Below are 27,090 nucleotides of genomic sequence, written 5' to 3'. Positions count from 1 at the left end.
TAGGTCCCGTACCAAAACGATTCTGGCCCCAAATAAAGACACTTCCAAGAAAAATGCACCATATTCAAAGAATGCATTAGTTTGTGCAAACTCTCTGGTGTTTGGGCAATGTGGGCGTATTTGCTGATGAATTCTTGTCTGTTTGTTGTGTGGAATCCTGGAAGAATCGCTTTTGGGTCGCCGATAACGTCTCCTCCTTTAACAAGTTTGCGTCACTGCATCTGCGTTGGCTTCAGTCAGGTTGTGAATCGAAATTGTTATAGGTGGTAATTTTAGTATAACTTACCGTAGATAGAGGAATAGGGATTGTAGATCATAGGGATGCGAAACTTCATCCACTCCGCAACACTAGAAGGGTTACGTTTTTTTCTAATTTACAAAATATTTTACTTTTTCTGGGTTATATAAGAAGATTTAAGTTGGTTTTAAAGTAATTTAAAGTTTTTAGTTGAAAGCAAGCCTGCAGTAAAGCGTAAAAAAATGTCAAATTGGCAATTGACCCTTCTAATGTTGAAGGAACAACGGAGTTGCGCGTCCCGTAATGTACCGTCCCTAATAGAGGAAGAATTGGAAACACACAGACACAGTGCGGGCAATGAAAATAGCTCAAAAAGCATTCAATCCATTTTGAACCTTTTGCAATGCAACGTTACGGATCACAGCATCAAATAATAAAGATTTTGAAAGGTCTAATTTGATGCACAACATGCATAAACTGTTCACTCGGTTTTAAGTCGTGGTGGAGCGTAAACAAATCTTACAAATTTCTGTGTGCTAAAACCGCGTTTTCAACCTGCAACCGTTGGAGGTACTGGTTTACGTAACAAATTTTCAGAGCAACAAAAATATTTGGAAAAGTGTTTCGAAAGTTGCAATCAATGATTTCCTTGAGCAGATATCATGAGCCTGAGGTGATGCGTTGCGGTTTGCAGTTCAAGTTTGCTGGGTAGCTTTCTTTTAAAAGTAGCCTACAAACTTATCCAAAATGTCATTGTTGTACAACTTGTTTAAATTTGCTCCACATGCTTGCAACTACACATCAGATATAGGCCTACAATGATATTTCCATAGGACTTCAAACCTATCGATATTTTTGAGTTTGTTGATACATTTGTGAATAAACTACCAACAGCTAGCGAATCCTTTGCAACATAGCGTGCAGTAGAATAAATTTCGTTTGTAAGATTGACCTGGTGAAGCGGAGTTGTTGTAGCGTTCCGTCCCCAGAAAAATAAAATCTTTTTTTTTTTAATTCATAGTTCCCATTAACAACTTAAGCTTGCGAGTAGTCAACTCTTTCCAGCTTTCTGTAACTTCAATTACATCTTCCTTTAACTTCATTAAATCCATCAGCTTATTGTCCATTCGTCGTCGTCGTGTGGGCCTCCTCTGGGGCCGAAAAAACATTGCACAGTTCTTTATCGCTGCATAAATAGGTTAGTATAGAGTGAATCTCGCTTAGACCTGTGATCTACATAATGCAGAGAAGCACAGGTTTGAAACTGCTCAGGTAGGCTGCTTGGAAATGGGATAACTTTCTTTAAAATTTCCTATGTGGCTTGGCTGCAATTGAAGATGACATAAGCTTATAGTCGATTAATTAGACTACTCAAAACTGATATAATATTTGGACAACACTGCACACCATGAAGTCCAACTCTAGTGCATTTAAGCAATGACATCCTTAAGCAGAAAATAGGCAAGAAGGGTTTACTTCCTTCAATCTTGCTTGGACACTTTTCCAAATATGTTGGATTCATTATCATATGCCTGGCAAACGCAGTTTTTCATGTCAAGGTACAGTTGGTCAAGCAATCATAATACACGCTTAGCCAAAGCAGCACTAGTTTTCAAGTTAGAACAAGATAAAACGTTCAGTGATACTGAGATCAGCAGGCTTAACAGCAACAGATTTCACGCGCTGAAGCAGTTTAACATAGCCGGACTCAAAAGGAGAATGGTTTGTTCTTGATAAGAAACATCTAAAGTAGCATCTACAATGACAGAAAAATACTTGTAACTACGCATTTCATTCAAAAATTTGTTTATTTTTAAGTTGATAAATTTTTATTTTAGTAGTAAAAATGGGCCCCCCTCAAAAGTGACAAAACGAAAAACTACTCGTTTTTCCTTTACAATGTTATGCTAGGGGGGAAAGTAGCCCGACTTCCCCCCCCTCTCGGAGCCACTGGGCACAATGCAGAATAATAAAAACGACACGCAATTCATGAGTAATAATATGTTAACCTAGCTGGGTGTGTGCCATATGCATTGACGTGTCGTTTTTATTAAGCTGTAAAGTATAAACAAAATAAAATCACTGTTTTTGAATTAAATCTAACTCAAATCATGGTTTCATTGATGATAAAACAACTAAATGCTAAACATTAAAACACGACACTGACAAATAAAAGTATAAACTGGAACAGATTTCAATCGAAAAAAGAATAACATAGGATATTCAAAACCACACATTGTTGTAACCTACTTGCTACACTAGCTACACGATAAATGGTATTAATAGAGCAGAAAGAGTTCTTGATGTCAAGTGCAATGATAAGCAGAGATAATTCAAGTAAACGAAATCATTGTTGTCAAATTAAGTAACAGTCTATTTCGCCCGAAATGGGATCTTCAAAAGGTTATAGAAAAACACAAAAAAGTCAACAGGAATTCGTCTGAATAGTGATTTCATTCACTTCATTCATATGCTTAAACGAGTTACGCAACACGTTTTGTGCTGTAAGCACAATAAGGAAACAAAAACACAAAAAACAAAGACTGACAGCGCAAGTATGCCACCGGTCAGGATCGAACCTAAAACCTTCGCCTGCCAGCGCTAAGCACATGACACGTCGTTTGCTAAGACATCCAGATGTCCAAAATAACTTTATAACTTAAACTACGCGTGTGGTCAGAGCAAAACAACTACCGTGTGCACAATTGAAGGGCCTAGTGCAAAAGGGAGGTATGTCAATTTTTACCAAATTTGAGTTAAGCACGCCAGAAAGTTCATGAGCCTGCTGCGCGTCTTGTGCAAAAAGGCCGTATGTGTATCTTGAGAAATGAAGGAGATAGGCGAAGGAAAAAGGGGGTCTGTCACATAATTTTTTTATCATTTCAGCGCAAAAAAGATATATGTCTGACATATATCCTTACTGCAAGCAAGAAATCGCAATAATTGAACATATAACCTGCAAATTCTAGCTTATCCAAGCAAAGCATTCTCGAAATGATTTGTTTTTTATTAGAAACATTATCTCGTGTTCAATGAAGTGTTGCAAGCAGCTCATTTTCCAGCACGTGAGGCTATAGGCTCTTGATAGAAGTGAAGAAACCCAGTGTCATGGATTAGAAACATCACAAAGAGGGGGCGCAATGCTGGGGAGTTAAAGCAAGTATGTGAAGATCAGCTTTGCCCTGAGAAATGTAGGTTGAAGTGCTCCTCAAAGATCGATTATTAGGTAAGGCATCAACTTTTCACAGACTTTTATTGAAAAAGTTATGAAGCACAGCAGCACATTCTATTTGAATGCATCGAAAACTTCTTTCCTCGACATAAAAAAAGAGCAGTAGAGCATCATACGATGTCATTCCGATACACGGTTAAAGTAGCTACGAATAAAAATAACCATATGAAAGAAGCATACGTGTACAAAAGAGCATTGACTAAAATTTATGTGCTTAGCCGATAAAAGAATAGATTCTATCAATGCTCAAATAAAAAAGGGAACTGTAAGTCCGAAACCTGATGGAAGAGGAAAGCATGCACACAGATCACACAGGATCCCAGAAGCAGTAGTGGATAACGTTAAAAATCATATAGCATCATTTCCAACTGACGAATCACACTACAGTCGAATGCAAAACCCATTTCGAAAATATTTACCGCCTCAGTTGAGCATAACCAGGATGTACCAGGAATACCTTGATAAGTTACCGAAGAAAGAAAACGATGACATGTTTGTTCAAGAAGGATATTAGGCTACATATTGCGTGAGAAAAATGCAGCAGAAGAAATGAAAAAGGACAGAGAAGAAGCAAGAACCAATCCCGGAATCGTTTTTATAAGTTTTGACCTGCAACAAGCAATGTCTCTCCCAAAAATATCTACATCTGTTGCATTTTATTTGAGACAACTTTGGATGTAGGAACTTCGGAGTTCATTTGATCCAAAAAAAATGATGGTTCGAGTAATGTGGAAGAAAACGGATTCATGCACTCTTGGGTAGAGAATGAAGGAAGCAGAGTGTCGAACGAGATCATCTCATCTTTCTATGCTTTTATGTTAGAAGCTGAGGTACACGGTGACACGCTAATAGCTTGGTCGGATTCCTGTGGACGTCAGAACAAAAACTTCTATGATGGCTTTCTGGCACTTTCTTGTTCAAACAGAGAGATTCAAAAAAGTTTTTCATAAATTTCTGATTGTTGGGCATAGCTACATGGACTGCGACAGAGACTTTGATCTCATTGAAAAGCAGCTAAGAAAACATCAGCACATATACTTGCCAGAGCATTATAGAACTACCATGCGGGACACAAAACATCCCAACATATTCCGTGTCTATGACATGGCAAACTGTTTTTATGACTTTAAACTGCTGCCTGAACAACTTGGACTATACTTAAAAGGAGCAAGAATACCTGTAAGGAAGAATTCTCCATTCAGAAAGTTAGTGTGATGTTTATCAAAAAATGCAGCACAACTTGCTATAAAAACGATTTTGAAGATGAAGAATAGAAATCTCGGGATATTAACCATAAAAGAAAAACTGCTGATTTCAACATTGATTCCCTTAGGTTGCACTAAAACTACTCACGTGGAATTTCCAGTAAAAAGTTTGTAGATATCCAGAAGCAAATGCCTTTTGTTCCTTACCAACATCACTGGTTTTACCAGCGTTTCGTACAAAGTGATGCAGAAATATTTGAAGAATAGGATGGCCGTAAAAGATCCAAACAACTTAAACAAACTTTTTTAAAACAGCCTAAGCAGAAATAGATTGTCTCTTTGCTTTGTTCTTGAAGTCCTGTTCTTGAGTATGACATATCTCCTTTCATGTGAATAAATTGTTGTGCAAAAAGGTGGTATGTCATTTCTTGCCCAAAATAAAGACACTCAACTTGTTTTCAAACAACAATAAACTGTACTGGCACACTTCAACAACCATTATGGACTGACACATTACCATGAAATTTAGTATAATGCCAAGAAAAGAGCAGGGTACAACGATATACTTTAACCTTCATTTTCTCAAAAGTGCTTTTTTTGACATATTTCGTTTTTGCTCTAGGCCCTTCAATTGTAGCCTACATGCTACACTGTACGATTCTCTTCACTCGTCTTTCGTAAAATTAGAGTTGTTAAATTGACAATCAACGCAACTAATTAAAAAGCAACCAATACGAAAAAATAATAATCGAAATTTCCTTTCATCTCCAGGTCGGTCTGACGATAATAAAATTATTTTATGAAAATAAATCAGGTAAATCGCACAACCTGATTAATCTGGCAATTTATTCCACGCGTTCCACGATATTATGCATGTTCCGTATTTCAAAATGCCGTGTTTTAAAGTTTACAACTATAATGTACTCAGATGGATGGCGCACTTATCCGGTACGCGAAGGGCCGGATTAGTTTGTAGTTTCAAACACAAGTGTGTCACTGTGCGTAGCCTACATTTAAAATGCAGTACTTAAAATTAAAAAAGCAAACACATGGTTCATTTTATCTTAAAATGTAGGCCTACCATTCGTTATCAATCACACCATACACTAGCCTACTACCTTTAAGTTGCAAATAGTAGTCAAATTAACTTTAATACAATGTTCTAAAATTTAGAGTATTGAAAACGTGAAAAAGGAACTTCCTCGCTGATCAATAAACTAAGTGTAGCAACAGTGTTTCCCTTTCACTTTTTCACATTATTTTGCAAGCTTTAGATGTTTTCGAAGCATTTTCTTTATCACCAGGAGCCTCAGGAAGGGTGTCATTGGGGTTTCGTGATTTTCGCTCAGGTTTACGTGGTGGTGTTTTTCTGAAATGCAACGTTAATATTATGTATCCTGCAGACAACCATCAGACTGTTTGACAACTAGAAACGTAATTAAAAAAGATATCGCAGTCAGCAAATCAGTTTTTTACATTATTTCAATGTTTCGTTGAATTAATGTAAAACAGCAAACATTCATACTTCTAAAATTTGCAACTTAAAAAAAGTCATCCGTCGGCCACATTCTAGACCAGTGGTTCTTAATCTTTTTTGTATGTTTTACCCTTTTAACAAAGATGAATATCAGATTTACCCCCAATATATAAAATGGTGCTCATTAATTAAAAAACGAAAGTAACAAATTACATCAGTTATATTCAATGCGACGGCTGCCCTTGCTTTTTGGCAGCGAGTTGTTCAATGTCTGGTAAAGTAGTAGATAATGCACAACAAATATCGGATTCAACATGAAGTTGGTTTCGTGCTTTAGATTTGATAGTAAGCAATGCAGAGAAGCCGCATTCGCATAGGTAAGTTGAAGAAAACGTAAGGAGAATATTCAGAGCTTGAGTACCTAATCTATCCTTGGATAATAATTTTATATTTTAACCCAAAACGTTTCTAGGTTGCAAGAGTGAAACTCATCTTTTGCGAAAGAGTCGTTTGTTAATTCTATAAATTTTTCTTGGATTGCTTCAGGAACATCTTTCACTTTACATACAAAAGGATTTCTCGCTACTTTCATCAAAATGATGCCAGTAGGCTATTTATCTCGGGAAAATATCGTTCAAACTCCTCCTGCAAGTTTTGAAGATAGCTGATGATGTCATCCTTCAAGTTTTGACTGAGATCATTTCCAGTTATCTGCGTCAAGCGGTGAAATGATATCTACAATACCAATACCTAGAGCTGGCACAATTTTTCTGTCCCATCAACTGATGTGGATATTTTGATTGATAGCTCATATACCTCCCAAAACGAGAAAATTTACCCCAGTTTAAGAAATGCTGTTCTAGACTATCTAGAGCAGTGGTTCCCAACCTTTTAGTCTTGGTGACCCCCTTTAAAAAATTTCGCAGATTCTGCGACCCCCACTTATATTCTTTCCTAAATGCAAGTATACCATGAACAAATAATACAACAAAAGGCAGCACTAAAAATGTTTTTCTTGCATTTATTGACAAATTAATGCGATGGTTGACCTTGTCCAGTCCCAGTTGAAAATATCTATCATTAATATTTCAAAAACACAAAACTATTGCACTGATGTAATGTTCAAGTTCTCTCTTCCTCCTACACTACAAATAAATACTTACACAAACCACAAACTACTAGCACTAGGGCTAATCTCGTTGATAGGATCTCATTGCGGTGTGTTTACATCACCCGCAACCGCTTCATTTCGGTTGAAACTACCGACATGAAATCCAGACCGCCACGAATCTCATTTCGGTCATCGCATGCAAACAGACTACAAGTCTGGCAGACTAACCGAAACGGAAAATTTTCATTTCGGGCGCAATAAAACGTCATGTAAACGTAGCCGGCACATACTACTAGCGGACCGGTACCTCGTCCTACTTACATTCACTTTTGTTGTTGCATGAGCAACAGCTTCGCGACCCTCTATAAAATGCTCTGCGAGCCCTTGGGGATCGCGACCCCCAGGTTGGGAACCACTGATCTAGAGTGAAGGATCGTGACCTTGTTTGATTGTTGTTTTGTCGTTTAAAAAGTCGAATTTATTATAAGAGCAGTTTTTCCTTTGTGTTGCATGTCACAAAGCACAAGTGGGTTAGTTGTACTGTATCATACAATTAAGTTTTGTCGGCTGCATTGCCAAGTAGTGAAAGCCCTGGAACGACGTTCGAAATGGCGCCAGTTCGACACCGCTCAAGAGCATGCGGCCGTGTCTTTAGCAAGCCACTTAAAGGCATGCCTAAAAGTGGTCACGAAGATTGGCTTTTTTGCCTTCCCGTCCACTTAATCTAAATCTTCAATCACAATGCGTAAGCCTGGATACAACATCAAACAAACAACAAGTTAAAAGATATAAACATAACCCACACATAGAACATTTTAATCGTCTTAAGAAACGCACAAATTGAATTCATCGGTAAACCAGGTACTTAACTTGTGCACTGACTGAGACAGCTTGTTTTGTACTTAACAAGCGGTTCCAAAACATAACAAAATAAAACTAATACAAATGACCTTTACCGATAAAGGTTGACAAACTCAACCAAACTTCCTAAAATGCAACGCTCCAAATCGGTCCACAGACCATCTCATATTGGAGTGCCCAGTAACCAAGCTTCAAAGAGGATACCTCTTAGCCCACCCGTCCAACAACGTCCCCATGGATTGGCTAAATGAAAACTGCTTGGACTTACAGCATTATAGGAAAACACCAACAACTGGAACCATTACCTGGGTGCCACAGCTTCCATAGAGTTTTCTTCCATTAATGTAGACAGAGGAGGAATTTCATTTGAGGATGATGAAAAAGAATCCGTTCTCTATAAAATGCAATGTTTTATTCTTGCATCCAATGCAAGTCCTCTAAAGTTTATCATTACAAAGTTTTGTATATTTCTTCTCTGTTATTTCTATAATTCTTACAAAACACTCTTTGATAAGATAGAGACTACACAACATTCGTTCAGATATTAAAAGACTGTATCAGAATCTTACAAAGACAAGAGTACAATTCAAAAACAAAGTTTTGTTAATACAGTTTCCATCAAATCTTATGACTTTACCTATGATCCAAAAGGATCCGTATATAGTGTTATAAAATAGTTTTAAAAAGTAGACAGTACCACATTAAATCGGCAAATTCAAGTTTTTTAAGTTAGAGCTTTCGCTACATAAGTACTAAGTATGGCTTTGTTAGTTAATAATCTTAGTCAAATAGAATTCGAAATAAATTAGAATAAAAATATAATTCAAACAAATCAAAATTCGATTCAACTTTGCATTATCCAAAATCATCAAGAGCTAAGTGAACTAGATCGTGACGATGACGACAACCGTCTAGGCTTGAAGAAAAATCTAAAGTTAAAAAAATAATGCAAAGTTGAAGTAAATGGATCAGAACAGTGTCCGGATATCTAATGTTTGACTGAGATGCGGAAATATAACATTAAATTATTTGGTACAGAATACAGACCTGATGAGATGTTGTTGCAGGTTCGTCGTATACGTTCTCTTCTGATGGACCAGGCAGGTCATCGGAGAAGACTATCGGAACGGATGCACCAGGCATGTCTTTGGAGGAGACTTGTGGGGTCGAAAGAGTTTCGTACAAATGCGTGGAGGCTAACGAAACACAGGAAAGTTATAAACTGAACAGGTCTAACTAGAGAATATTAATTCGAAACTCAGTCAAATAGGAACCCGGTGGCGCGATCTCCTGGTATCGACCTGCCCCGGCCGACTTGGGTCAAGCTCAATAAAATTCAAAGTCGGCTGCTTCCATTCTAAAATGCACATTTGCACAAGTGGGGTTTGGCTGCTACATCGGCCTGAGAATGCAGCACAGAGGAACAAACTGCTGATCATGTCATGCTTGAAGTGTCCCATTTACCATGTGCCGAATGGGACGCATGGCATAGCAGAACTGGACGAAGCTACACTCACCTGGCTTTTCATCACCTGACCTGAAACCTGAACAATCCTTTCTCACACAAAAGAATTCAGGTAGGATATTGACAGCAGCAGGTCATGTTATGGCAGGGATTCTCAAACTATGGGTCGTAAGCCTTTTTCTGGTGGCTCACCAACTGGTCGCAGGAGAGTTTTTCGGTTTCAACAACAATGGTAATGAAACTTTGTTGTTAATGTCTCTTATATTTTTTTGATGTTTTAAAAGTGTTTCATGTAACAGGACAACAGGCAGAGGTGGACATGCGCTACTTTGAAAGTAGCGCGCTACTGCCCTCCTCTGGCTAATCTTGATTTAGTAATTAAATGCTTTATGTTGGAGTTGACAGTAATTCTGTACGCTGGACCGTAATTAGACTTATGCTGAAACAATTGAGATTGGCCTATGACGTCTAACGTATACATATGAAGAGATTAGAAAAAATGCATGCACATTGCACATTGTGTTGCATTTTTACCAGAAATGATACCAATGAAAGAATTATCTTGGACAAAGCAAACAACTCCATCTTGAAACACCTAAAACTTATGCATGAAATGTTGGGTACGTCAGTACACATGGGTTGTAAACACGTTCTTTATAAACGCTGATGACTTTGATGAAATAAACAATTCCCTTGCAGAAAACTTGTTAGATGTTCAAGCCAGTGCTACGATAAAAAATCAGTTTCAAAGACAATCCTTGACAGCGTTTTGAAAAAAGGTGGCGAAGATGTATCTTTAGGGAAGGAAGCAATGTTAATTCCGGTGTCCTCTGCAATAACATATCAGGACAACTCTAGCTCTTCAACTTTAGCTGCTGTAAAAACTAAAAGCAAAAGCAAACAGCAATGTGCTGGCTACCTTCGCGTTGCGTTGACGACAGCACTGGGGCAAGAAATCACTAAGTTTATTCAAGTTGTTCACAATCACGGCTTTCATTGATCTCAATACCTATCTTTCAATTTCAATTGTGAATACGGAAAATTACACAGAACCGAGTGACACCTGTTGAAACTAGCTGTGCAGCTAGTTTGCACAGTGTTTGCAGAAATACGGTATTTTCACTTTTAATGTTAAAAATGACTTAATTTGACTTCTATGTTTTGTTTAGCTTTTTAACTCCATACATTTTCACCAAAAATGTAAACAATGCAAAGTGTTGATTGAAATATTTCCTGCTGTTGCATTCAACATCGCAAAATAGATTATGCCAAACAGTTTGAGAACCCACACTTTAAGGCAGTGGGTCTGAACTTATCGGTCACGACCCAAGGTAGGGGCGCAAGAAAAAAAATTTCGGTCACTTGTTTTTTATCAAACAAGAAAAATGTTTTGTATAAAGTAGCTGTTTGTACAATTTATTGCAATAAAGCAATATCCTACAAGTGAAGCTGCATTTATCAATCGTTCTCATTTTGTATGTGCCTCCTTTCAGTCTTGATGTTGCTATATTTTCTTTCTAGATGGCGTTAAACTAAGATATCAGGTTATGCTTGGGCCGCAAAGTTTTTTAAACTTCATTTTTAAGAAAATTTGAGTCCTTTAAGAAAAGGTTGGGAAACCACTGCTTTAAGGGAATTGCTGCCATCTTCCTCTACGCGGTGAAACCAGGTAATTGGTACCTTCCATAGGCTAATGACGACAAACAGAAGTAGGAACTATAAGAATCGCTGCTTTTCATAAAAACGACAATAGAATGGTAGATGGAGTAAACTTAAGTGCAAAAAAAATTCTTGTGTACATGAAACCATGCAACTGCTTCGACAACAAGCCATGTAGGATATTGAAAAACTCTGCTTAATTCTACTAAAGTTAAAGGAGATGAAGTAGGGCACTCACAGATGTAATTCACCTGACAGCTAAAAGAAGTGAGGAGCCATATAGTTATCGAGTCAGCTGCTCTCAAGAGAAGCAAAATTTTTAAACGTAGTATTTTTCCATTGTTTTTCCAATGCGCAAAAAACATGCATATTGCTTACGCTATACCGGTGAAAGTTTTGGAGAATTTTGATGGCTCTGTGAAAATTGGAGGCAAAATGGTAACCAACTTTCGATATGCTGACGACATAGTGTTGGTCGGTGGAAGTGTAACGGAACTGCAAGAACTTTTGACTAGGGTCAAGTCAAGAAGTGAAGAATATGGTTTGCAATTACATCCCACGAAAACAAAAGTAATGGCTATAAGTAAAAAGGATGAAATTTGTCCAAACTTATACATTGGTGGTAATGTTGTTGAAAGTGTAAGTACAATTTCTGCTATCTTGGCAGTGTCATAACTGACACTTATGATAATAGCACGGAAATTAGAAGGCGAATTGCTATGGCAAAAACAACTGTGACATCACTTACAACGGTGTGGAAACAGAGGTCAATTGGTAAAAACACAAAATTAAGATTGCTGCGAAATCTCGTTTTCCCAATTGCCACATATGGATGTGAAATTTGGACATGCAAGAAACGTGACATTAAAAAGTTTTGAAACGTGGTGTCACAGAAGACTATTACGCAACAAATGAATTTGTTTCCCAACAAATAAACGATAAATGGAGTCTGATTAATAACATTAACCTCAGAAAATTGAGATATTTCGGACACATAGCATTTTGACAATATCAAGCAAATTACAGGAATAAAAAGCATGCCGGAAACACTAATAAAAACAAAGGACAGAACAAAATGGAGGCAGTTCATAAGGGAGATCACAGCTGATCAAACATGATCAATCTGTTGAAGAAGAAGATACCGGTGATATCGAGAAAAAAACACACGGGCAGCAACATCAGTTGGAAATCAATCGCAATTCATCACCAACATCGTATTTTGTTTTTTGACCTGCAGGTTTTACAGAGCATTTCTACACTCGCGGGAACCATTCTAGATGACTGGGTAGCTGTACGCATGACGGATTGCACATCGGGTCTCCATGTCTCACAGTCACAAGAGCCGGATCCCAATAACTCGAAATGTGAAATTTATTGGCTCAGTTTTTGACATTTAAAAACTTAAAAACAAAAAGCTTTAAAACGCTTGCAGATGTGGCCTTAAGCTTCCGTGAGAGAAAATGAAAACGTTGGAAAGTTGTATGGAATGAGGACACAAAGAAAAGAATAATAATCGATCAAAGTGAAATCCATGATTAACCAACCTTCGGGGGACTTTGTATTTGGAGAAAATCGAAGGCTCTTCATGCTCTTCGAATACAAAGGCGAACCGTCCTTTGAAACATAATGTTGTGGTTTTTCATACGTCTGCTTCAATATCGAAGACTCTTTTAACGGAGGCCTTGGGGCTGTGTCTGTTGGCATGGACTTGGGCACTGTTGTTCCAACTTTATCTAAGTTCACAAAACAAAATAGTAACTTTGATAATGAATAGCAAGCTTCGGCAGCCTTAAAATTAAGCAACTTCATACACGTTACCGTTGCAATATCGCTTCTAAACTAATTGGCAGTCAGTGATTCTAGCTACTGCGGCCTTAGTTAGGCTAACAGCAAACATGTGCAAGTTGCAATAATGCTCATTTTTGCGATAAAAACTGCAGCTTAATCGTTAGAGTGTTGCATATTTCATGATGCCTTCAAACTGGTCACACAGACGGGACACACAATTATGTGGATTCATATTTCAGCTACGAGATTTCTCTAAAAACCTGCATATTGTAGTGACAGAATAAAAGACTTGTCTGTCTAAACTGTTGTGTACTCCGTTTCATTTGCGTTACATTTACGTAATTAACTCTCCATATGCGTTTTTCAAATTACGTTCAGGCATGCTGGCACCTTCCAGCTATTTTCCTTTTTTATTACACCTCAATCAGCGTTTTCAGTGCACTTTATATTGCGTTAGCGGTTTTAATAACATTTGAAAATATGAGATAAAAATACATAAACTATGACTGATCGTGATTTTAATCAAGTTCATTATGATTTCCACTTTCAAGCTACTTTTTTTAATTTATATACACTTTACAAACTCCACCTTCATTTTCCGATTCTTCATCGGAAGAGGAACTGGATGAGGAAGAATTTGCAACATCTCCTCCATCTTCAGAATCATCTTGTGCAGCCACAGTCTCCATTTGCTTCCTGAAGACAACATCCAGAAACAAATCTAGCTAAAGTCATTCTAAAATCATCTTGATAAGATTTTAAAACTAAACGTTGAAGAAGGAAACCATTTTTTTTGTAAAGTAATTTTTCTTCTTGTTACAACCACTGTTGCAGGATCACATTATAAAAAGCTTTTCGCGTTTCGAATGTGTGAACGATTCCAGCAAAGCGAAACAAAAACTCAATACGAAGAATTCTAAATCTACACACGCATTGCACTTCTTCTTTTATAGATATCGCAAAGCAGATAAACCATACAAACAGATGAAGTTAATCGAACAGAATTATAACCTCAGAAAAAGCACAAAATTACCACCAAATATAGTGTAAAAGGCTAGTGAGCTAAGTCTATACAATATACTATCGTACTAAATCGGTTACTTAATAAAGCGCTGTGACGATAGTACTATATCCACAACCGACGAATCGCATTGCTTCAACCATGGCGACCTTTATACACAGGCCATGCCAACGTACAGGTTAAAATTTGACTAGAGACCGATCTGTTAGTAGCCAAAATCGGCCTCCAGTTTTTACGGTGGTAAGACCTGTGTGTGTATAGTTCGCTGTGGCTCCCAACCAACTACCTGTATTCGCCAACGTAGTCGGTCTCGTTCAGATCTTCTCTTGGTGAAACTCCTTGATCGGATTTGTCGGAATCGGATTCAACGTCAGAAGACGCTGCTGATTCAACAAAACAACAGTTTTGAAAATATTGACGATGTAAAAAGAAAACAGTTTATTGACATGTTTAACAAGATAATACAATACCAAAATTCAACTTCTTAAGCGGAAACAATGTAACACAGAATAGAGTGTGTGGCGGCCATTACAGTATCATAATTATGTGGGTTTACACATGCCTAAGATTTCAAGAATTTGAGTAATGAATGGCCATATCGTTGTTAAATTCAAACGTTTATACCCATATTTTTAATCCATTTATAGCCTACCTGACAACAATCCTGCATCCTTGTCTTCCGAATTTTTGGATCTAAAACATTAACACATGGTTAAACTTTACCCATTACGCTGTGTTTCAATTCATCTTATACAAGGCAATGCCATTATTACAGTAATACAAAATGATTAACTTAATAAATACGGAATCTCCTAAACGGCAGTCAACCGCCAGTATGGCAGATTTTATTCATGTTGCATCCTTTATATTTACAGCACTTGGCAACCCTATTCCTTAAACGTTGAAGAACAGTCAGCACACTTGTGAGTTTCGACAATTGCAGGAGAAGAAGTGAAAACAAACGTCAAATTTTCCAGATCAACTTTAAGCTGCGGTAGCTACTGTAGTGAGATATCACAGTTCAACAATGGTGGTTAAATCAATACATTCGCAGCTTACTTATCTTTCGACAACATCGAAGTATTAGGATCTTTCGGCCGGCGAGATGCAGACTTTGGACGGCGGAAAGGAATTTTCGAGCTTGATGGTTCTTCAAAGAGGTTGATAGCTTGGGTTTCTAAGAGCAACATATCTTCAACATATTCAGTTGAACTCAGGGGTTGTTGTGGGTAACTGCCCGGGCACCCGAGTAGCTACCCGGGTGGGTTGTTTTTTGTATTTTTTTTTTATATCTAAAAAAACGATTTTTTAAAAAAAGGTCATAGCTGGATCTACAAAACTAACGTTGCCAGATGAGGTATTCTGCTCCAACTTGAGAAAACTTTAAAAGTGTTCAAGAAAAAAACTTTTGGCAACATCTGGGACGGAACAAAGCTTTTTCTCACAATTGTTATTTTCAATAACTCATCAAATAAATCCAGCAAAGTTTGGGTGTTCATCGAAATTGTTATCTTTTCTAGCATTAGTTTTGTTGTAACTATTGCTAGAAAAACAAAACAAAAAAAACAAATATACCGTATATGTTTGAATCAAATTTTCGTTACATTTAGCAGGCTTAGGAACCAGCAATTCACTGCTTAGGAACATGTTTTTCACATAAATGCATATCGCATAAATAAAAGTCAAACAAGTTCCGCAAAAACTTTTTTCGGCTATTTCACGTGATAAAACCCATCGTTGCCCATAAGATCCGTTTTTTTACCAATGAGCACCTTTTTACTCATAAAAACCCGGGCGGACTGGGTTTTATTGAAAAAAAAAAAACGTTTTTTTTTGCAACTCTGGTTGAAGTCGAAGGAGTTCTATATAACCACCAACATAATACTGACCACTCTTTGAAGCACTAAAAAAGTGGATTTTGCTCACCATACCGATGTGACTTGAGCAGTAGAGAGACTTCAATATCATGATTATATCAATAGTTGGCTGTGTTGAGCAGTCAATATTTTGACCTCCATTAGTGCTATCTATTGCGTACCACGGCCAACTATCGATACGCTCGGTTGAGTTGGATTTTATTTCTGATACTGCAGTGAACTATCCCACAGGTAAAAGTAGGAAGATATGTTTTGCCATGCTTGTGACAGCAATAAAATGTCTAATGCAGTAATAAAGCATGCGTAGTAGTTCTCTGCAGACGTTGACTCAATGTAAAAAAGACTGATTTGTTGGCCGAGGAAGGTTCAGCAAGTCTCGTCTAAACTCATCAACCACTCTCAATGAAATCTTCTGTAGCCTACAATGCAAATTTGAAAGGTATTTTATTTAAATACATAATTCAACCTGATGTTCTTGAGTCTGTGGGAAGGACGTGGAGTTTTCGACCATTTTTCCTCCATATTTTTCCACTATCAGCCACGTTTTTCATCTGTCTTGTAATATGTTGCATTGCGCTCGGGGCAGCACTGGAAAAAAGCGCAACAATTTTAGTGAAAGAAACGTATAATTCAACGGTTATAGAATTGAACGAAGATGTATTTATCCTCCATCTTGGTAGTCACATATTCGTAGAAAGTTCGAGCAAACGATGTATATATCTGGTCGCCATAATTGATGTGTGTTGATTTCACAAAAGTGAAGTTACCCAACAGCCGTTGAAGTGCTGTTTGTAAATTCCATCCAATAAATTAATATCCTTGACTATAGAGCTTTTTTTGACGCGCATTGCTTATCACAATGTACCAGGATTGGAACTTGTTGTTTGATCATTCTTCTACTTTTTCAATTGTTGAGTGAAAAAGTAAATCAAAGATAGCTCACAAACAACCTTGCCATTAAAAGATGGCAGAGCTAACAACAACAAAGTTGGCTACTTCTGGGAACCAGCTGGTTTGAGGAGGTAATGCTCTTTGCTACTTTCTGTCTGTGTGTAACGAAATTAATGTAGTATTCCGTTATTACAACTGCGTCACTTGAGATTGCACGATCATTGTTGACAAGCAAATTTCCCTTTTTAATGCGAAAACGCGTCACCAAAGGTATGTACAATTAGTTAGACATGATGCAAAACGTAATTTTGTTAAACAATGAATGCTAAAAACGTGTAGGCATAGAAAAGTTTAAATATTCTACACATCCACCTGTAAACTGTTCCTTTGTATAGGATGTTATTTGGAACAGCTTCAGCGGTCACCTCTTCATCTGAGGAGCCAAATAGAGCAACAGAATTGAAGTTTGGCCTCTCATCTCCCTGGTCATCTCCACTGTCAATTTCCTGAAGATAAAATAAGAACTTTCATCCAAGACTCCTCCATAGAGTAGTTACGAGGAGTTAGAAAGGTTGGAAGTATTGATGATTCTGTTTCAGATTTTATAAGAATTTAAAACTAAACATCATGATACCAAAAATGTTGTCAAGTTTGTTATTTACTGTTCATTCTGTTTAATTAGTTACGGAATTAAAATAGTAGTCTTTTAAGTAGAAAATTTAGTGAAATGCTCAGAAAAAAGAGAATATTAAACATTTCTTTTGCAAAAAAATGTCGGTGAATTAAAATAACAATCGCAAACATGTTTGCAAATTAAAAAGAGCAAAAAATAATAAGAATAATGCACGTCTTTTACAACATGTCATTTATTGTAAAAATACGCAATTTTCTCATATTTACTGTGCAGACGGCGTAATTACCAATACGAAACTTTCTCCGGCTTGAAAACTCAAGTCCGTTAAAGTGGACAGGCCTCTAGCAACGTGAAGAATTGGTCGATTCATGTTGTTACCATAGTTCCTGCGCCCTCTTCTGTAAGGCTTTGGTGGGGGTGGTGTGGACTTATCTAGAGACCTAGAAATGCATCAAAAAAGAATGCGACATGTTTAGTTTAAAATTAATCCTTGAACTATTATACCGGTCAATTAATCGTCGAGATATGTTTTCTGTCATAAACAGAATGTCAATTTACTCAGATCAACAGAATGCTATTTGAACAGAACATAGCAATTCCACTCACATGCTTTCTATAACTTGTTTTTTAATAATAACAGGCTCCTTGACTTGTCTTCTTGGGATAGATTCAGGAGGATGTTGTGGAGATGATGTGGGGCTAAAATGCGCATGTATTAATTTACTCTCGTAAAATAAAATATATTTCAACCCTCTCCCATAGTATCGTTGTACGATGTTTGTTTGAACAATGGATCTCGCTTATTACATGAAATAAAATTTAAAAAAAGCTTTTAGCGGTCATTTCAAAAGTCATATAGTAGTTGGCCGCGTCCAATGAAGATGTCCGCAGTCAAAGCGGGGTGTGAAATTTGCGGACAACTGGGAAAATTGATAAGTGTGCGCCCATGATGATTTACAGAAAATTTTTTATGCCTTGCACTGCCCTTGGAGCGAAGATAATTAGACTAGATCAACATATTTTGCATGCAGTCGTAAAAGAGTTTTGTGTACACTGTAGCCTACAGTACTTGAAAAGTGTGGCATCACAACGCAATTTTGCACTGCATGGGGATCTGAAGTAGTTAACTATGGAAGGTTTCTAAACCGCCACTGCATTAGAAGTAGCATATTCAATTTATTCATAGTCTCACGCAAGGATTACAACTTTATAGAAAGGCCATGGCCAGTTACACTGCGCAGATATCGGTAATCTTGTCTTTAATGTTGTTAATGGTCATGTTGATACAGTGCGGATATTTTGCGGACATGAGGGGAGGGAATTAATTTTACAATTTTATGAGGACGTCTTTTATGGACAGCCCCTTATCAACAGAACATAGCAATTCCACTCACATGCTTTCTATAACTTGCTTTTTAATAATAACAGGCTCCTTGACTTGTCTTCTTGGGATAGATTCAGGAGGATGTTGTGGAAATGATGTGGGGCTAAAATGCGCATGTATTTACTCTTGTAAGATAAGATAAAGTATTTTCAACCCTCTCCCATAGTATCGTTGTACGATGTTTGTTTGAACAACGGATCTCGCTTATTATATCCATGAAATAAAATTAAAAAAAAGCTTTTAGCGGTCATTTCAAAGTCACATAGTATTATATTTATTCCAAAAGCATATCCGAAAAAAATGAAATTCAAAAATAAGTGATGGCTTGTCCGGTGGCTCAGTTCGATAGGGCTTGACTTGTGAATAACGAAACTGCAAGACCAAGCAATGTTGGTTCGACTCCCTGGTTGTGCGTTGAAGCAACGCACACCAAGAACAGCTCTCCATTTAACAGACCTTTGTGTATGGTGTAATTTACAGACAACACTTCAACAACAAACGGAAGTTCACTCTGTCAATCTCAGTAACCGGTCCTTCGCCAATGGATCAAAGCCTCTGCAAGTATGCGAAACCGCGATAACTGACTTTCAAAGCAAGGCTTTAATAATCTGAGTACGAAGATTCTCACAATCACACGATTCACACATAATGATTTTCAACATAATCAAATCATTTACAGTATATAGCTTCTAATTTTGTTCTATTTGATAAGTTACTTCAAGTAGATACTGCTGATGTAAACTACGTTGCTAAAAAAAATAATAAATCATTAAAATGCAGGAGTGTGACGTACCCATCTTCAACAGTGACGTTATCCGGTATTTCACGTAAGCGGTTTGGCTGCACTTCAGAGTTACGATCCATCAGCTTTCGTCGTCTGGATCCAGGACGTGACTGATCTAAGGATCTATTGAAACAAGGGTGATATATAAAAGTAGTTTCTTATTTGACTTGGTTGGTTTTGAATCTTTATCCTCGAACTGACAAAGCCTTTGATAGGTTATTCCTGGTAGATTCGCATACTTGTAGAGGCTCTTGACGCAGGGCCGGTTACTGAGATTGGCAGAGTGAAGTTTTCCGATTGTTGAAGTGTTGTTGCCGGGGAATTATTCCATTTACCAGGTGCCGCTAAATGGAGGGCATTCTCTGAAATGTGTTGATCAAGCGCACACCCCGAGAGTCGAACTTGCGCCGCGTGATCTTGAGCCAGGTGTGTAAACACTGAGCTAACGGGGCGGGCTTGTCAGCTGACGATCGTATGTTCGTTGAAATATTGGATCTTGCAAAGTCCTGCTGCAGCCCAAACCGTAGCAAAACATCTAGTTGGTACGGTAATACAGTAGCATCGTTTTCTGTATTTTGTTATGTTTTGTGACTAAATATTTTTGCTCATTTACAAATATCCTTCAAGGATGATTGTTGTAAGGGCAAACTGAAAATGACAATCACTTACTAGCAAAACGGTTGGAACGCCTGGTTAATCCGAGCAACAAATAAAGGACCCAAAACATGAATTTGGTTTTTACACAATCATTCGTACCTTATCTTCAAGCCTTGTTGTTTTGGGACCCTTTCATGAACTTGATTGATTTGAATTAAAAACTTACTGAATCAAACTCATGATATCGATCACTATAAAAAGCGGAAAGAGATTAATCGGAAACACCATAGATTTCATTTTTTTTTTCAAGTTACCGTAAGTGATAAAAATATCGTACTTGTGCAACATGTCAAAACCTCACAGCTTTTAAGATTATGATATTTTTAACACTTTATGCGATTATTTTTACGATTATGATAACAACAAACTTACTTGGGATTTGGCATCCTACTGACTTGGTAGACATTATCTTGAGATGAGATCTGATTCCGAAGTGACAGAGCAAAACTTAACTTTCCTATGAGCCGGTCTTGGGCACCGGGATCGATATTCTGAGTTTCAACAACAACCTTTTTGCAGCAAAGATTAGACGTTTGCGTTGCAATAAATGTTTAGGTAAAAACCATTACCATTATTTAGGAGAAAAATGATAGAACGCAATGAAAATTATCAACCTAATGAAAAAAACAAAGGATCCAAAATGTAGATACTTAACTCATGTTCAAAAACAATTTCGAAAACTGTACTATCTTCATCTTCAATTTTAGCCTATAGTATATAATAATGTAGTAAGTCCACTTTCACTTTACAGCACTTACATTTATAGCACTGAAATAGTCAATCATCATAGTCATAAGACCGGGTGCGTTGGGATAATTCGTCAGGAATTGGTGCTCAACGATAAAATGTAGCATTGTAGCAGAGCCAGAGCATACTACCCAGACAGCAAAATTTGTCATTTTTAATGTAAAATGAGGGAGTAAATTAATGCAAAATGAGGGATTTTGCTGTTTGCGTAACGAAATAACAACATTGACAAGTCCCAGTTTTACACGAAGACTTAAATACCTTTGCTTGTGCTTGGAGCTTAATGGCTTGTTGGTACAAGTTGATTGCTTGGTTATTTTTCTTGAACAGAATAGACAAAGCCGCTAATCCTTCACACACCTGCCACTGACCGCTGATGTCTCCTAAAAAACTCCGATGTTAACAATTTAATCTTCTGAATATTTCCAGCTTTTCTGCTGGATCAAAACAAAAAAAACGATCGTTTTGTTGTGATGGTTGTAGTCGAAACCTTTGAACAAAAGAATAAAATTTACAGACAACAAACTGTAGACTTTAACAAACAAAAAAATTAAACGGTTTGGTTTTTGTAGAGTTCAACCTGCAGTGCATACAACGTAGGTTTAGGGTAAGACATGATGAAATTGCAAAAACTCTATTAACTCATCGGGCAAAATTCGTTTTTTTTACATTGTTCAACGTCTACAGACGTTAAATCAATGCAAAAAGATCGGATTTTGCTAGCTGGAAAACCTGTGTCTTTGAAAGCGCGCAGAGCGTGAGTATAACTCTCCCAGGCAGCTTCATATCTTTGCAACTGGCTTTCAGCAAAGGCAAGATTGCAAAAGCATTGACCCTGAGCATTGCGATTGTTCAGCTCACCTGAAGAAAACAAATGGATTGGAATTACTGAAAAATCGTCACCAAAATATGCTTGAAAAAATTCAGTGTGCCAAACGCAAAAACTCAGTCATGTTTCAAGAAATCGATTGCGTTAATAAAACCCAACCTAGAAGCAAAACAGCATAGTGCAGTTTAAAAAAGCGTAAGATCATTTAGCATTAGGCACCTAGTAGAAGAAATAAGCTCGCTTTAAAAGTAATAATACTAACAGCAAAGGAAAATTTCACTCTGTCGATCTCGGTAACCGGGTCTGCGTCAGTAGTTCAAGGCTGCTGCAAATATGCAAAATTGCCAGGAACAAGTTTTCAAAGTGGTTTTCTCAGTACAAAGATAAAAATTCTCACAGTTAATCAATCAATCGTTTTCTTCAACACTTTGCAGCAGGAAAAACTAAATTTGAACAATTCTAAATTAACTATATCTTATGCTACAAAGGCATAGAATAATTTTCCGTTGCTATCCCTTCTTTCTATACCGACAAGATTTATTACTTGCTCGAGTCTACGTTTACCGCACATGTCATCGAAGACAGATTTTCAGTAAAAGTACAAATTGATATAAACACAAAGTTACCGTGTGTCAAGAAAATTACCGTGAATCTCAATGCACTCGTTGTGAAGAGGAATTGCCATTTCATATTCTCTCAAGCGATTGTAAATTGCTCCCACGTTTTGCATTGTCAAAGCTCGTTTGTATTTGTCTTTCCCGCACAGGCGCAAGGCAGCAGCAAAGCATTTCAAGGCGTGGTCATATTCACATGTCAACGTCAATTTTAGCCCGATGTCGTTCATTATCTTGCCTTGAAAGATTGAGATAAATGCAAAATTAACCAATAGTCATCTTCAAAATATTGCAGCAGAATCTAAGGAAGGTTTTTCATTTATTAACAGCACATACTGAATGGTATAAGTAGCCTATAAACACAACTGCTAAAAATATGAAACACAATACGTTGTCATAAAAACATAAGAAAATTTTGAAAAACCAAGTAAAAATTATAAATATGGTAGATAAGTACCGTACTAACGTTTCATGATGTAATGACATGACTATGAGGGTTTTTCCCCATGATTGTAAGAATACATAGAAACAATGCAAAACAGTAGGTGAAAATACGTTACTTTAAGCTACATTGAATGCTGTTTCGGAGACTCACTTTGACTATCTTTATCTTTTATTTTTAGAGCCTGTTCCAAACAATCTTCAAGAACTTTTGTGCATTCTGGGTTCACTGTACCGCCGTCTGTTATCATTGTATCTACCTAGATAGTAGATATGTCAATAGAGTTCTTGTATGGACAAATTAATAACTAGTATTGCAATCAGATATACCAAGGGTGTGCTTTTTCGATTAGTACAGGTATAATATATGGTAGGTACGCTGTTTAGTTACCTAATAGCTTTATACTAAATATATGTTGATTGTCCTCCCAACAAGTAGTGCTTAATTTTGATCGAAGCAAAACATAGCTGTTTTTTAAATTTTTAAATAAGAGTGCTGCTGCAACTTCTGAAGCAGCAGAAACTGGTTAAGAAAATATTTGCAGAAACTATCAGCTAAACTACAAGTGAAAATTTAATCAATCAACTTCAGTGAATAGCTGTGTGGTACTGTACTATCAATGTGGTAGTAGTTTATGAATCTAAAATACACCAACTCGATAAATCACTTTCAGGAATTTTAGAAGCAGCTTTTCAGCATGTAAAGGTTCCTGCTAGGAAACATTTTTCCCAAACACAAACATCTGTTTAATCTCACATCAAAGAACAATGTAAAAAAGTTCCGTCGATTTTATTTTAAAACATTTGATGACTGCATAAGTGCATAGTATGGTACGTGCAGTGTCGACCGAAAACATGATTTTCTAGGATAACAAAAAATGCACCCTAACACCTAACCTTGGTTAATCTCCAAATGAAAAAAAAAGTAGTCTGAAATTTCCGCGTAAAATAAGTATATTGACCGGCTGACCGCACACTTTTACCTGTAGCGGTATAAATAGTATATATATATTCACAACACAATATCTAGCTCATCATAGAAAAAGTTGTTTAAAAAAAACAGTTTGCTTTAAACGGAGTACTTGTCAATCTACCACAACCTAACCAAAGTAATTTATGCAGTAGGCTAGCTTTATTCTATCGAGGATTTTTAAATACTACCTGAAACTTAGCTAGATACCTTATACAAGAGAGCACGACAGGCAGGTGCAAATTCTTCATGCTCAGCAAATCGTTTTGCGGCTTCAGTGAACAAAGGGCGTGCGTTCATGTAGTCTTTCTTTATAACATGCACTTTACCAAGGCTTATCATGGCTTCACATAATAATGGGCAAAAAGAAGGAAATTCGATTCTGAATAATAAAATTTTCAAAAAATCTTGTCATAAACAAAATGGAAGGTTTTATCTAAAAGAATTGATGTACAAAGTTAATAGTGATCCATATTAGGTAATATTTCAAAAATTCTATTGAGAGGAATAGAGTTGACTGATTAGGGTTGACTCATAATTGTTTCAAAAGGTTCGTTAAGATAATATGACTATATTAAATTTCAGACTAAAACATTTTATATCTCTGGTACTGACATACCAAAATCTTAAATATCACAATGTAATAATACACACAATGCTAAAATAACACAAGAAACACAACAAAATTCCTTCACGTATGTTGATTTTTCTTTCTCCATCTTACAGCAGCGACTGCACGTTGACACCAGCTTCAACACCAACACAAGTTATTTTGGCATTGATATAATCGAACAGCAGCATTTACCATTCTATCTATTCCTTACTTTGCTGTTGTTAGTGCATGTACTTTGGGCTTTCTAGTCGTGTCAGCTATAGACCTTACCAACAAAACAATTATTTATGCATGCCTTAAATCTTTCAAGCTTTTACCTCATTTTCTTTTCGTTGGTATGCTGCTTTATCGCTTACTGCAGAGAGTACTTTCGTTTTAATTCATTTTTAATAGTAATTATAAAAGATGCATGCACATTGTTAGTCAACGCCTCACCTATACTGTATCAAGGCGTCTTGATAAGATTTCATAGCATTATCATATTCTTTCATTTTATCATAAGCAAGTGCAATGTTGAAGAGTATATCGCCCTTTTGAGGATGTGAACCTGAAAAGCAGCAAATTATTCTAGACATTAAAATGTTTATGTACACAAAATTCATAACAATCTTTGACCACATGATTACATAAAAACTAAACTACATACATAAATAGCAACAAATCATTTATTATAAATTATAAGAAAAACCGGGCTTTGAACATCAAACAATAGTAAGCTGTTAATAACATTTAAAAATAACAGTCTTTGCTTCTCATTTCATAATGATAACAAAATCTACAATTTTAGAAGCCAGACAAACTCAACTTATGAGACAGCATTCCCTCAGTAATGAAAGCAAAACTATTGGAAATTTATAGTGTTCAGCAGTTACCGTAACTAACACCACCCAAGGACTCAATACACCTAAAATTATGAAGTTGCTTTCTACCAAGTGTAACTTATGTGAAACCAAAAAGTTTTCATTTATCCGTTGCTGAACTGCACAATTGGCATAAAACATTTCTATAAAAGTAAAACCCATGGCATTTCCTAATTTTATAAAGAAAACTAGAATGAAACAAACTATGTCCATATCAAATTAGTACAAACCTGGAACTTCATTAGGTGTAAACTTTAAAATATTATTTAATACATCTATTCCTCGTGCAGGATAACCTCCAGCAATGTAAGAAGCTCCGAGATTAAAGAGACAAGATCTTTCAGTAGAACGATCTCCATTTAGCAGGAGTGCATGCTTGTATGCAAGAACAAATTCCTGTAGAAATCAAAGATTATATTATATCACAAATGAATTTAACATTAACAAAATATTAAGATATAAGACAAGCATAAGATTCTACTAACCACATAACTTTCATTAGCATCGAAAAATGTCTAATGTAGGCTTAATGACACATCAAAAATGTTTACACAAACCAATTAATTTTAAATAAACAAACCTTCATAGAAAAAATCAACACAAATATAACATGTAAAAATTATCATTTTGTGTCGCTGTAGTCATTCCACTATTTAAATATGCAAACGTAATAGTAATAAAATGAAATGATACCAAAATTCAGAAGATGTCATACACATAAGAATTGCCTTAAAAATATAAAAATTGCAGCACAGCAATGTAAACTGAAACTCTACTTTATCACAGAACATAATGAAACTTTATTGGAAATAAAACATGTTAGTCTATTGCCATAACATGAGTTGCAAACCTGAATAGCTAAGGGATAGTATTTGTTTGCATTGTCCTGTGTGGCTTTTGCTTCATTCAAATAAGATTTTCCTTTTTCAGTGTAATTTGCAATTGCTTCATTTATTTTTTTACCATGTTCGTCCATTGTTATGATCACTATATATGATGTCACACATAGCTAAGAGCTGAAATAATTTATCAACAAGAATAAGGAAAAAAAACAGAGAGAGGAAACATAGCTCACTAATAATTAAGTAAAAATACAGAATAGCAGTAAATTGCAAAACATGATTAAAATGTCAGACAGATCTTTAATGTAGTCAGAAATAAATAAAAACCAGTTTACTATTTCTTTAGTAATAAAAGGTTTCTGCAGACTCTTAACCTCAGTTCTGGCTTCTCGGTGTTATGGGAATTGCTAATCATAAATAATTTGATACTATTTCTTTGGATTATTAAAACAAAATGAGGCCACTTCTAGAGATTTCATGAATTTGTAAAGAAAACATCATCAGTGATGTTTATTTGCCTTATTTCCATTTGGTTTTACACAAAAGTTTTTAAACGTTTGTTTAAGCCTTGGTTGTTAATGACATTGCTTCAACCTTGCAGAGAATTTCATGACCTAACCAGTGGTTAGGTCATGCAGGTCTGCGTGACCTAATATGTCTATATAAAAATATATGTCTACATAAAAATCATCAATTTTTTATGTTGGATAAACGTCTGGCGATGTTAATCGACATAAAAATGGCCACTTGTTGTCACGATAACAATCTTGTGGTTTTTTCCTCATCTAGTGTTTTTTTGTCCACTCTAGTTTTTTATTTTTTTTATTTTGAGAGTGGCAGTCCTGCTAACCACCTAAATGAGCATTTACATGTACAATGTTTCCTGAGAC

The 27,090-nt window shown here is 36.4% G+C and overlaps 1 protein-coding gene across 2 annotated transcripts; it reads right to left on the bottom strand.

Annotated features, from left to right (window-relative positions):
• Positions 1-1,614: 1,614 nt before the first annotated feature.
• LOC145775980 (uncharacterized) lies at positions 1,615-26,342 on the bottom strand. 2 transcript variants are annotated; one of them, XM_082587391.1, is made up of 23 exons: positions 26,209-26,342; positions 25,589-25,754; positions 24,934-25,045; positions 24,096-24,267; positions 23,070-23,175; positions 22,506-22,712; positions 21,764-21,892; positions 21,293-21,414; positions 20,657-20,775; positions 19,637-19,750; positions 18,854-18,946; positions 18,066-18,158; positions 17,746-17,899; positions 17,198-17,331; positions 16,401-16,522; positions 15,117-15,234; positions 14,710-14,750; positions 14,344-14,440; positions 13,626-13,732; positions 12,793-12,981; positions 9,172-9,320; positions 8,430-8,518; positions 1,615-6,044 (listed from the first exon to the last, which is right to left on the bottom strand). In XM_082587391.1, exons 1-23 carry the CDS (start codon positions 26,332-26,334, stop codon positions 5,927-5,929), a joined length of 2,877 nt encoding a protein of 958 aa, XP_082443517.1. In that variant the 5' UTR covers positions 26,335-26,342; the 3' UTR covers positions 1,615-5,926. The 2 variants fall into 2 exon arrangements, with proteins under 2 accessions (XP_082443517.1, XP_082443518.1); XM_082587392.1 differs by having other exon boundaries at positions 14,344-14,437.
• Positions 26,343-27,090: the final 748 nt, after the last annotated feature.

This window comes from Aplidium turbinatum, chromosome 8 (genome assembly GCF_918807975.1).
Source record: "Aplidium turbinatum chromosome 8, kaAplTurb1.1, whole genome shotgun sequence".
Classification (NCBI taxonomy): domain Eukaryota; kingdom Metazoa; phylum Chordata; class Ascidiacea; order Aplousobranchia; family Polyclinidae; genus Aplidium; species Aplidium turbinatum.
This window is presented reverse-complemented; position numbering and strand designations above follow the sequence as displayed.